Source organism: Caloenas nicobarica, chromosome 5 (genome assembly GCF_036013445.1).
Source record: "Caloenas nicobarica isolate bCalNic1 chromosome 5, bCalNic1.hap1, whole genome shotgun sequence".
Lineage (NCBI taxonomy): Eukaryota > Metazoa > Chordata > Aves > Columbiformes > Columbidae > Caloenas > Caloenas nicobarica.
The window spans coordinates 43,336,575-43,348,388 of record NC_088249.1 but is presented as its reverse complement, the minus strand read 5'-3'; the positions used below and the strand labels follow the sequence as shown (position 1 = coordinate 43,348,388).

At 40.8% G+C, this 11,814-nt stretch overlaps 1 protein-coding gene across 1 annotated transcript; it reads left to right on the top strand.

The window, feature by feature from the left end:
* The first annotated feature begins 714 nt into the window (after positions 1-714).
* LOC135989815 (astacin-like metalloendopeptidase) lies at positions 715-11,528 on the top strand. Its single transcript, XM_065636878.1, has 13 exons — positions 715-783; positions 1,015-1,039; positions 3,269-3,285; positions 4,056-4,080; positions 5,058-5,129; positions 6,147-6,281; positions 6,929-7,046; positions 7,836-8,014; positions 8,141-8,225; positions 8,600-8,727; positions 9,745-9,860; positions 10,275-10,500; positions 11,494-11,528. The coding sequence occupies exons 1-13, from the start codon at positions 715-717 to the stop codon at positions 11,526-11,528; spliced, it is 1,230 nt and encodes a 409-aa protein (XP_065492950.1).
* Positions 11,529-11,814: the final 286 nt, after the last annotated feature.

The following is an 11,814-nucleotide window of genomic DNA, read 5'->3' as shown; positions in this document are numbered from 1 at the left end:
AAAAGGAGCAAGTGCTGCTTGTGCTGCTGCTGTGTTTCTTCCCCTCTCTGACTGCTGGTCACAAAGCACCTATAACTATCAGACTGCCAGAAGTTATAGAACACAGAAAATGTTCCTGATGTTATCAAACATCAGGAAACACAAAGGAGGAAATAAAAAATCCGCTTATAGAACCATAATCTGAGAAGATGAAGGATATCTTCTCAGGGAAGACACAGGCATGACCTCACTAGTGATGTGTTGGATGTTCCAAAGCAACACAATCCTGTCATGGCCTTCTGTGCTTTCTGTGACATAAAGAAAAAAGTCACCTACCATCTGAAATCTCACCGATACTGTACTCTGGAAAGGTATCCTGGCACAAGGTGGTATCAGTCAAACCGAACACTTAAGGAAAGATTCTTCCAAGAAACAGAGGAAGCACATGGCAGAACAAGCATGAGGCTGATCCAGGTCTAGAGAGCAGGATGAATGAGAATATGAAGGCAAGGGATGCTATAGATCAGAGTGACAGCAATAGCACAGCACTGGGAGATGCCCAGAGGCCAAACTGGCTGTTGAGGACACAAAAGAAGTTGTTTCCTGCTTGGATCCCCATTGGCTGGTGCAGATTTTTCAGCCCTGGCAGGGCAGGCTCTGCTGGTATATCTAGCGGCAGCACTCCTGAACGGGCAGAGAAAAAGGCAAGCACTGGTGGTCTGTCAGGGCTGGAGAATGGAGCTGAAGATGTTCCCAGTCTTCACTGCATTTCTGCTTCATGCAGCCCTGGGTTTCCCGATTCAGGTGAGAGCAGTTCCATGCAACCTTGCTCTGTCTTCTAATTCACCTGTTTTTCTGGGAATGAAGCTGCAGAGACCGACCTTGATAATTTCCCACAAGAAAAATATCAGTAATATAATACTATCTTAATCCAATCTAACAATTTAGTTCCTCCCTTTAGGCTGATTTTGATGCTATTGTTGCTGCATTTATGAGCTATGGAAAAATAATGCCTTTTACTTTTTGATTTTGCAGGAGACCTATGAAAACAGCACAACAAGTAAGTAGGATTTATACCGTCTTTTAAAGAAAACTGTTAATTCTTGACTGTATATCACATACTTTGTTGGTTTGTAACTTGACTTTAGAGCATGTGAAAGCACTGACTCTCAGGCATTTTGGACAAGGCCATGTTTCTAAATTTGTTATTGAGCTGAATGCAGATGTGTTTTCACACAGATGTGCTTTACGCTTATTTTTGGAGTATGGTTTGTTAGGTTAATTTAGATGCGCTTTTACAGACTTGAAAATAAAATTTTAATAAGACATTTTGATACCTTTCAGTTAAGTTAAGGATTTAAAATCCCTGCTACTCATTTGCCTCTTTGCCTACCTTGGTACAGCAGTAAGAGAAAGGGATGTCAGGCATCGGAGAAAGCTTTGCTTTGTGCTGGGAGAGAAAACAAATAGTACACGTTTAGTTGAACAGCTTTTGTCAGCCCACAAAATAGAAGGAGATAGTTGCAGGTCTCCAGACTTGGGGGTGATGTGTTGTGAGAAGAAGAGGCCTTGGAAAAATTTGCTTGACATGATCAAAGCAAGTAAGTGGCTAATGAAAACTGACCAATTCTTCTTTTGAGCTGTCATTTATGGTATGAAAGTAAAGGGATGTTGTAAAATTACTGCTCAGTATATTTGAAGCCGGCTGACGGACATGATTGTTTGAGTAGTCAGTTGCTAGGACTCAAAGTTGCATGGTTATTGGGCCAAACACATACAATGAGTTTTGATTTACCATTGTTACTGCTTTTAGTGCCTTTTGAGACTCCTTTCAGTATTTTTAGTGGAGGGAAAAAGTGAACTGCATCGTTTTGAAAGCTGTATCAGACCAGATGTTCATTTCATCAAGGACATGGCAGATGCCTTTGGTGGTGTCTCATTTGGGTTTTAAAAAGGGGTTGCAGGCTTTATGTGCCTAGGAATCTGGAGCCTAATTTCCAGTGACTTTGAGTAATCAATTAATCTAGTGCCTCTTGGGTGCAGGAATTCTGAATACGGTCAACTCATCTCAAAAATGTGCTTTCCTGCAGAATTTTTTTAGATGCCATGGATCTTTCTGATGCAGCTGGTGGGAACTGACTGAACTTTTCTATAATAAACCACCAGCATTACAGTGGACTTTCATTGCCGTGTAACTGAAGTAACAGTCTGGAAAGCAGACTGAAGCCTTTTTGGCTCAATAAAAGCAATTCTCTTGCAGGTTCTAGAAAGATTCTGAACAGGAGCAAGTCTCCTCAGCACTTTTGGGCAATAACCACTGTGAAAAGAGAAAGACACTGCAAGGAGTGACAGAGCTTGGCGCATCCTCTGTTGGAAAAATGTAGTCAAAAAGAAAAGGAACACAAACCACAAAAGGCTTAGAAATAAGAGCTACTTGCATAAGAATTCTCTGTGTCAGTGTTGGGTAGGAAAAAAATAATGGCTCTAAATTTGCAATTATTGGTAAACAGGATGAAATTTCAAGAACAGCTTTCAGCATATCCATCATAGTTAAGAAGAGGTCAAACGAACTGTGGTCAGGAATAACATAGATAAAACTGTTTCTGCCTTAGGGAAAGCAGACAAACTAGATGACCTCTGGAGGTCTTTGCAATTTCTAAACTTTATAATATTATAACAATGAGGTTTCTGTTCAGAAATTTATAAATCAGATCAGATTTTCACTTCCATGTTTGTATCTAGAAACAGACATTTGGTAGAAATCAGAAGGCATCACACTAGAAAGACACCTTGGGATTCAGAATGGTTCCAAGCTGCTCTCAGGTACATACTGAAGCCGAGATTATTTGTTGCATGCTAAATTATAGCCTTCATCCCATTTATTACTTTACTCTATGACACTGTGAAACCTGAGAGGATTTTTGAGCTGGTTACCCTGCACCTATTGCAGTGAAATCTAGGGACAAAGCTTTTTTTTTTTTTTTCCTAGTTTCCTTTGTCGTTTTCCACACTGAAGCTGATAAAATGCTTTGCTGATGCTTAGATGGTAAATGACCAGGACTGTGCCCCTCAGCATGATCTGCTAGGAACCTTCATAGCTGCTTGTGTAAACATCAATTTAATTTCTGTGCGTATACATCAATTAGTGTTCCCCATTCCCTCCAAGCAAAGGGACTTGCCAAAGGCATCCACATGGCTGAGGAGCCCTGTGATACTGAACACCGTGAAGTTGCATTCAGAACCTAATTTTTCCCTTTTGCTTGTCTTTTTTCTTCCTTGCTTTTTGCAGCAACAGAACCTACTGAGGTAAGGACAGCTAAATCAGCTCTTTTGATCACTTTGGGGTTCAGCATTGTGGAAAGTGAGGTCAAGGCTCCTGTACTCCACCTATATCTTCTCAGTCTTCTCAGATCAGCAGTGTAACAGAGTGAGCAGTTACCATCCCTGTTCCAGTTATTGCTCCACAATGCCCAGATATAGCCCAGGAAGGTTTTGCTTTCTCCGGGGTCACAGAGAAAACTCAAAACCTGCTTTTTATTTATGCAAGTCAAGGGCAGTATGGCGAGCTGTTTTGCTACAGACATGGCCCCCACAGCTGAGTACCAGCCTCCCAGTCCCCTAGAATCACAGAATGTTAGGGATTGGAAGGGACTTCAAAAGATCATCTAGTCCAATCCCTCCACCAGAGCAGGAGCAGTTCCCTAGAAGCCTTTCATCGCTGTGACATCAGGTGATACTAGGAAGATTTCATTGGCAATTTCATTGACCTTGCATGCCCACTAACAGGGATGTAAATAAAATGGGAAGATCTGAAACATACTGCCCACTTTAAGTTACATTTCCCAAATCTCCTACACTGGTTCCCTTTCTGATATCCATATTTGCCAAGATATCAAAGAAGAATATCTGCCATACCATGGTACTTCTTTACACATGGCCCAGTATATAAAAGCTTGAGACTGCACAGGTGAAAGATACTTTCAGTGGTAGCCTGGACACTTTTGATCCTTTGCATGTTATATTATTTAATATTTATGTTATAGTATAAAGTGTGAAATAATGCATCATTCTTGCAGGTTACTACACAAGAGGATATATATGGTATGTATTATTCCATCTAATTGTAAGTATTTGATAGGATATACTAATTGTTAGCTACCCAGTTACTCCAGAAAATAACACATGCTTAACGCAAATTAATCTCAAGGAAGAAATTTTAAATGAATGCACTCAACCATAATATTTCATGCAAAGCAGAGTCTCTTGGTCTTGGCCAATTGCTTGGGCTTACTAAAAACCTCAGCCTTTACTTTGGCTAAAAATAGCTCTGCTTAAATAAACTTCTGACATAAGTCTCTTCCAAATGTTACAGAAAGTGCAGAGGCCATGTGTTTGTGCTTTTTACTGATGTTAAAACTTATTGCATGATGCTCAGACTTGGCTGGTTCTATGTACTTTTAAGGCCTAGGAGTCCTGATGCTGGGCCTAGCTGGGGACAGCAGTCTGACCCATGCATGGAATAGGACTGCAGTTCAAATTCCACTTGTTTCAAGGGTTTTTCAAGAGGTCAGCATGTCCAGCAGCAAGCAGCAGGACTGCCCTCCATCCTTTTTTACTCCTGGTGTCTTATGTTGGGGGTTTGAGTGTGAACTGTGCATGTGGAAGGAAAATTGCTGTCTGAGCACATGGAGGGAGCCATGCAGCCATCTGGCCACTTGAGCAGGACAAGACAGGCTTACAGGAGCCAAAGGCCCAGCCCTTAAAATGCAATGGCTAGGGGGAAAAAAAAAAAAAAAAGAAAAAGAAAAGGAGAGAGAAAGATCGAAAGAGAATGGCTTTTGGGACTGGATTATTGCCAAAATAACCACAGGTGTCAGGAGGTTCACAAGACTGTGTCACTAAGCAAATATCTACACAACTGAATGCCATGCCAGTCCCTAAATAGGCTCTGTAAGTTTTTCATGCATCACTGTAATCAGGACCCCATCTAACTGAGCTCCTGGAAACTCATCAGGTAAAAATCAGGATACATCTTTTCCCTGGGAATGAGAAACTGATACTCTTCTCTTTCTACTCAGAATCTCCATTGCCTACAGAGACTGACTTTGAGGATGAAGTTGTTTTTAACAGAATCCTGGAAGTTAACAAAGGTAATGCCAGCAAGCCCTGCTTATAACGGGTCTCTCTTTGTTGCTTTTTGGGGGTGATGAGGGAGGAACAATGTCTTACCACAGTCTGTGCAAATATTTTTCCCATCTTACAGACAGTCATATAAGAGATACCCAGAGACAGGCCACAGGGACTACTTTGTATGGTCTGCTGAGGCCTCATGGCATCTCAAACCTATAGTGTCAATACTGAAGATGATGCCAAGAGTGGAAGCAATCGAGTCTCCAAGCAGCTTCTTCAGCTTTAGTTCTTGACATCTTTGCTGTTCTTTGGACATAAAAAGAGAACTTGGATATTTGGATGCTTCACTATTTAATTGCCTTTTTCTTGAATGCAAGCATCACTTGCGTCCAGGCATCACACGGCTTTGTGCTACAGACTCCTAGATAATCTATGGTCAGTTCTATGCTCCCTGCTCCAAACTTCCTGTTCCTTGATTCTTCCAAACATCCCCCTTTCTATCAGCTTGCCTTTCTCACATTTTCCCTTTCATCAGTCAATCAAGAAGCTTTACTACTGTCTCTAGAACTGGACACCAAACATTCCTACAGTTTTCTCTAGACAACACACACTTCTTTTCAGTTTGCATGCCCTCTTATGTTTACTAATTGGCACCTCCGGCCTTTTCCCAGCACCCTACCTGGGCAGATATCTGATACCATTCATTCAGTGTCACATGATGGGTGAAGAAATAGTACCAAGGTACAACATCCCTCTCACTATTGCAACTGCTTCCAGTCATTCCCTGTCTTGCCTCAACCCCGTCCAACAGAGTTGGAGCTTCCCACCTCTCCTCTTAGCTAAGGACACAGCAGGAAAGGTAGGGAAGCAGATAATGTCCATCTAGCCCAATAGTCCATTTCTCAAACTATTCAGGAGCAGATGCCTAGGAAAAAATAGCAAAGGAAGATGAGGAGAGAGTGACAGTTTTCCAAGTGTGCTTTGCCAGCATCCAGCAATCTGGCTCAGGTTTTTCCATTCTTTCTCCCTCACCACAGCGAGCTCTCAGTACCTGCAGGAAGGTGACATAGCTCCACGAAGGAGTCGCAGTGCCATCAACTGCCGCCAATGCAATTGGCCCCAGTCCAGCGATGGGATTGTTCGTATTCCCTATGTCTTGGATCCAACTTATGGTGAGTGTAAATGTCCTTTTTTATTTTTTTAATTTTTTTTTAATGGATGTTATCCAATAAGCTTCAGGTAGATACCTGCTTCTAGTGGCCACACAAAGAGCTGATTAAATCAGTTCTAAGGATTTACTTGCACTGTGCAAGCACAAATTAATTATAAATTACAAAGACCTGCACGGGAAAAAGAAAAGAGATCAAATTTACTTGAGAAGTTTGCATCCATAGTGTTTCAGGTCTGGTCTCTTGGTCATTCTGTCTAGTGGTACCTGCCAGAATACCTGCCTTTTTAAGGTTCATACCTGTTGAAGTGTGGTTTCAATGGCCTACCTTTCATTAGCAAAATAGCTTTCCATAGCTGTCTCCAAGTGTACAGTCAGAAAATACATCAACAATCACCTCTATAATTTAGAACAAGTAGCTGAGAAAATAAGGCTCCCACCTGAATACATTTGGATAAATATTTGGATAAAGAGGATCTTGTGCTAGGCTATTAATATCTTAAATGAAATTCATAACTGATCAAAAGGCAAGAAAGAGCCTAGGCTACTGTTTCTGTCCCTCATTTATCTTGTTTTTGAGCTCATGTGAGATTTTAATGGCACTTGCCATTGTCCTTGTTGGACTCCCAAAATTAACCCTTTTTTCTCCAGAGGAGAGCCACATAAAGGGGATTCATGATGCCATGGCAGAATTTGAAACACTGACTTGTATTAATTTTGTGAAGCGCAAGACAGAACGTGACTACCTCAACATTAAATCTGCTAATGGGTGAGTTGAATTATAAATTAACATGTTATTTCTACACTGTTTTTCAATTCTTCACTACACTCATTCTGTGTGACACTAGAGAGGAAAGAGGAATGGATTTAGAGAAGAAACTTTATGTTTTATCCCAGTGCCAACGTGTCCTCCTTGGATACCTTGCTAGCGCAAGGACTCAGCAGTTACACCAGGGACTCAGTGTAGACACTGAAGTGAAGCAGATCATGGGAAAGCAGCAGTACGGTGAAAAGAATACCTAAGCTCATGTTTTCTGTGTGGTATAATGCACACTTGAGCACAACATATAACAGATGACTGTAGGTCTTATTTGCACAGGCAAAACCAATTTAAATTTATGAAGTAAACAGTTCTCTGAATCACACAGTTGACTGTCAAGGTCAGAATTAGAGCTTATGAGAGAATTGTTCAACACCCATTAGCTTGAAAGTGCTATTCATCTTAGCTCCAGCTAATGACACAGGGTTCAGTATTTCAGGAAAAAAAAAAAAAAGTTATTTCTAGGAAGTTAAAGTCACTGTGTACAGAAAGTCAGAATGCAGGAGCCTCCTTGCTAATGAAGCTCTTCCAGGAAGCTTTAGCAATGACCATACTTTGTTGTTTTCTTCATCATGGGCAGTTTTGCCGTTCTCTAGACTCTGATTATTACAGTGGACAGGAAGGAATCCTTCCACTCCCATGAGACATGTTTGAAGCAAGGTTCTCTGTACTGTCCCTTTTCCTTCCCCAGAATAAAAATCCCATAAGTCTTCTGTTGATGTTCAATGCCTCTTTCAGCTGCTGGTCCCACTATGGGAAAGTAGGAGGTGGACAGATTGTCTCTGTGATGAAAGGAGGCTGCATGTGGAAAGGAATAATTCAGCATGAACTGGACCATGCTCTGGGCTTTTTGCATGAACATTCTCGAAGTGACAGGGATAAACATGTAAAGATCATGTGGGAGTACATCAGTCCATGTAAGTACCTTTGAATGCCTCGATAAGGAAAGTGGTGTAAATACATCCTACTGTTCCCAGTCCTTCCTTCTTCCCTGGAGAGAGTAGGTAGGAAGCATATTCTAAGTACAGTATCATATATTACAGCTGACAGACCAGACTTCAGGAAGTTTGAACACTCCAATAACCTGGGTCTTCCATATGACTATTCCTCAGTAATGCACTATGGCCCGTAAGTAGCAGCATGTTATTGCTTTTGTTGGAACTCAAATCTTACATTAATTTCTATAATAACTCTCTCCTAACTACCAGTTTCCCTGCTTCCCCTTCTGAGAAAAACACTGTGAACCAGTTCAGAGAACCACTCTCTAAGATTAATTGTCTTCTAGCTTTCCATTAAGGAGCCATTCACAACTGAGCTTGGGGGCAAAGGAGGGCATCTTGAGATTGGCTCTTCCTACTGCTGGACATTTTAATCAAACTTATTTGAATAGCACTGTTAGATACAACAACAACTTGTGTACAACTCTTGTTCTTCCTTCAAAGCATGCCATTAAAACCTGAAAGAAGTAATTGTACTTCATGTTTCTTGTTTTTGTTCTTCAGCTACACATTTACTAATACCTCTGGGCAAGCAACTATCGTACCAATTCCTGATGAATCAGTACATATTGGACAGAGGCAGGGACTAAGCAACTTGGATGTGGCCAAAATCAACAAACTTTACAATTGCAGTAAGTATCTCGAAAGCCATCCTTTCATTTTCTGCTCAGATCCTTCACAGAGACGTTTGGGTGCACTGCAGAGGCAGCAGTTTCTCATCAAAGACTGTGAGACTGTTCTCCTAAATTTGTGGTACCTATTAGGGTTACTCTGGAAGAGAACGCAAAGCTGAAGCTGGAGGCACACTGTGATTAGTGAGAAAATGCATTCTGCTTCCAAATTAAATCGAACACACTGTTGGTATAAGTGGCGGCTGCTGTGCAACTGGCCTAACTGCATACCACGTGTGCTTCACTGGAGTAATTCAGTTTCTTGCAGCTCGAGAGACAACTATAAACCCCACAAAGAGCCGGATATCTCTGTTCCTTATTGCAGTTTGTATTTAAAACTTGAGCCAAACCAAAACAGTTGTAGGCTCCTCTGAACTGGAACAGTTTCATGATGCCTTGTCCAGTTTTCAAATGTCTAAGTTGCCATTCTAGACTTGTATGTATTTTTAACTCTTCAGTTTTAATGTCTGCTAGAAGAAATTCTCCCATACAATCAGAGATATTTGTTCAGTAAAATGAAAAAAACATGATGAATAAAGTATCACCCCTTGCACAGAGGAAAGCCCAAGTCCTCCTCCCAAGCTTGGACTCTAAGCATTGCAGGACATCATATTTGCACTTGACTCTTCTAACATAACTTGATTTCCCCACCTCAGTGGAAAATGAGGTCACCAATTGCAGTGAATTGAAACCTCTAACAGTCTTTATAGAGGTGAAGAAAGATACCACTTGCAAAATTACAGAGCTAAGCAATAAAAGCTAATTTTTTCCCCACGCACTATTTTACTTCCCATTTTGATGCATTATGTGAAAATTAGGATAACATGATTCTTCATTTAACCAAGACATACCAGCACCTTGAAATGAACCCTGTTAGATCAGAAAATCAAGACTGGTCCATTCAGAAGAGATTGTAATTGTAAATGAGTGGGACCTTCCACATCCTTAGTGCTGAAGCAAACTTTGTTTCTTTCTCAGGTCGCTGCAGCACTATTCTGGATGCAGCATCTGGGTTACTGAGATCTGCCAACCATCCAAGAAATTACTCAGATAACACCAACTGTGTCTGGCTTATCCGAACCCGATCCAGAAAGGTAATAAGGCGTGAATAGTGGTCTTGGAATATGGCTGAACAATGTTAAGCATTTTGCGCTTCGCCTGCCTACCAGCTGCTAGCTAAGATCTTTTCCATGAGAGAGATTTCAGACTAGTCTCTACTTCTTCTTCATGTCCTTAAGCGAGGCAAAGACAACTGCAGATTTGTGATTTTGAAAAACCTCCATACTTCGGGCTTCAGGTTTGCAAAATCAAGACAAAGCAGTCTGAGCATGAGAGCATTCAGTCACAGGCCCATTACATCCCCTGCAGCTTCAGGGGATGAGACAAGACTGGGTAAGCAGTTCCAGTTCAGGCCTTGCTAAAGCTTGGATTCTCTATGTTTTAAAGGACACTCCATGAAAGAAGTCACATACATGTCTGTTAAAGGCTGGTTTTCTCTTCCCTTACAGATAACCTTGCACTTTCAAGCCTTTGACCTGCAGAGAACCAGAGGCTGTCAGGGGGATTATGTTAAAGTTTATGATGGATCCAGCAAGTCTTCTGCAGTTCTAATGGACAAGACCTGTGGATCACAGTTACCCAATGATGTAGTTGCTTCTGGTAGTCTTATGCTCGTAGAGTTCGTCACAGATGATGCTGATACAGCTTCTGGTTTCCAAGCCCTCTTTACCTCTGGTAGGTTTGAAAAAAAGGAAAATGGCAAAGAAAAACAATCTGTGTCAAATCAACAGGTGTTCTACCTTCCTCTTCACATGACACTTGGCAAAACATTGTTTGAGGAACTGATCTCTGCAAGAGACATCAATTCCTACCTTGCTTTTGATACAATGGATCAGTCCTACACTGGTACTATTTATTCACTGTGGCAGATGGGGCCACGCTCAGGACAAGTAAATAGTGTTATCCAGGTCATCTACTGTTTGCCTTTTTTCTCAGATATACGCCATTCAAAGCATGCATCATTAAGGGTGTGATCAATTTAATATTACTGCTAGTGTTATTGAGAATAAATCCTAATGTAATATTTAAATATATTGCTCCTCTGAAAAAGATGCAGTTTTTAATTACACAGTTCAGAGGGTGAGACAGATCTATGGTGAAACAGGTCACCCAGACCCATGGCAAGAAGAGAGGCAGTATTTCCATGGTCAGGATCCCTGGAATATATCCACCTAAAACACATTTTCTTCAGTCCCATTTAATTAATAACTAAAGACACCACTACACAATTAAGTTGCGCAGGCTTCCAAGTTAGCATGTATCAGCTGGAATAAAGAAATGCCTGTGAGCATATCTAGCTTACAACAACTGTACAGTAGTGTAGCTTGCCTTAGCATGAAAAAAGATCAGCTATGTCATATGATCTTTAATTAGCCATGGGATAAGCACAAGCATACAGAGAGTTTGCATAAATTCACTGAAATGCAGTAACTTAACTGTATACCCAAATCAAAACAGCAATTTTGCATATTTTCCTATGTAGTATCCATTTCCGTCCATTGCAGCTGTGGAAGGAAAGAGTAGTAAGAAAACTCACCATGCCACTTTGATGTGTCATAAACTATAAAATGATCCTAGTTGTCAGATAAAATGTGATTAACATTTGCATACTTTAGAGATACGATGATTTGTTCAGAGAGATCTGACATTCTCTCATTTCACTTACAGTGAGGACTCAAAGAAGAGCTGGCAGCAACAACTGATGTAATGAAGAAGAACCTATTCTGTGAATATTGAAATTATGTGTTTCTTACTTTGCTCCTGTCCTGGTTTGGATCAGTATGAAATTTAATTCTATTAAGAATCTAAGTCTTCATCTTCCTGAGAGAGTTTATTCCTCAAGCCATATGAATGTATGAATTCTATACATCCAGCGTGCTCCCCCTTTTGTCTGCACAATTAAGTTATTACCTCTTTCTATTTAACAATTGAATAAAATGCTTTTAAAAAAAAAAGAGTTTCCATTTCTGTTTTCCAGTAGTCCTTTCC

Excerpts from the sequence above, each read along its gene's own strand:
- LOC135989815 (XM_065636878.1), top strand. The coding sequence starts at position 715 with ATGGAGCTGAAGATGTTCCCAGTCTTCACTGCATTTCTGCTTCATGCA. Across the intron at positions 9,861-10,274 it reads TCCGAACCCGATCCAGAAAG|ATAACCTTGCACTTTCAAGC; the intron begins GTAATAAGGCGT and ends CTTCCCTTACAG. Across the intron at positions 10,501-11,493 it reads CCAAGCCCTCTTTACCTCTG|TGAGGACTCAAAGAAGAGCT; the intron begins GTAGGTTTGAAA and ends TTTCACTTACAG.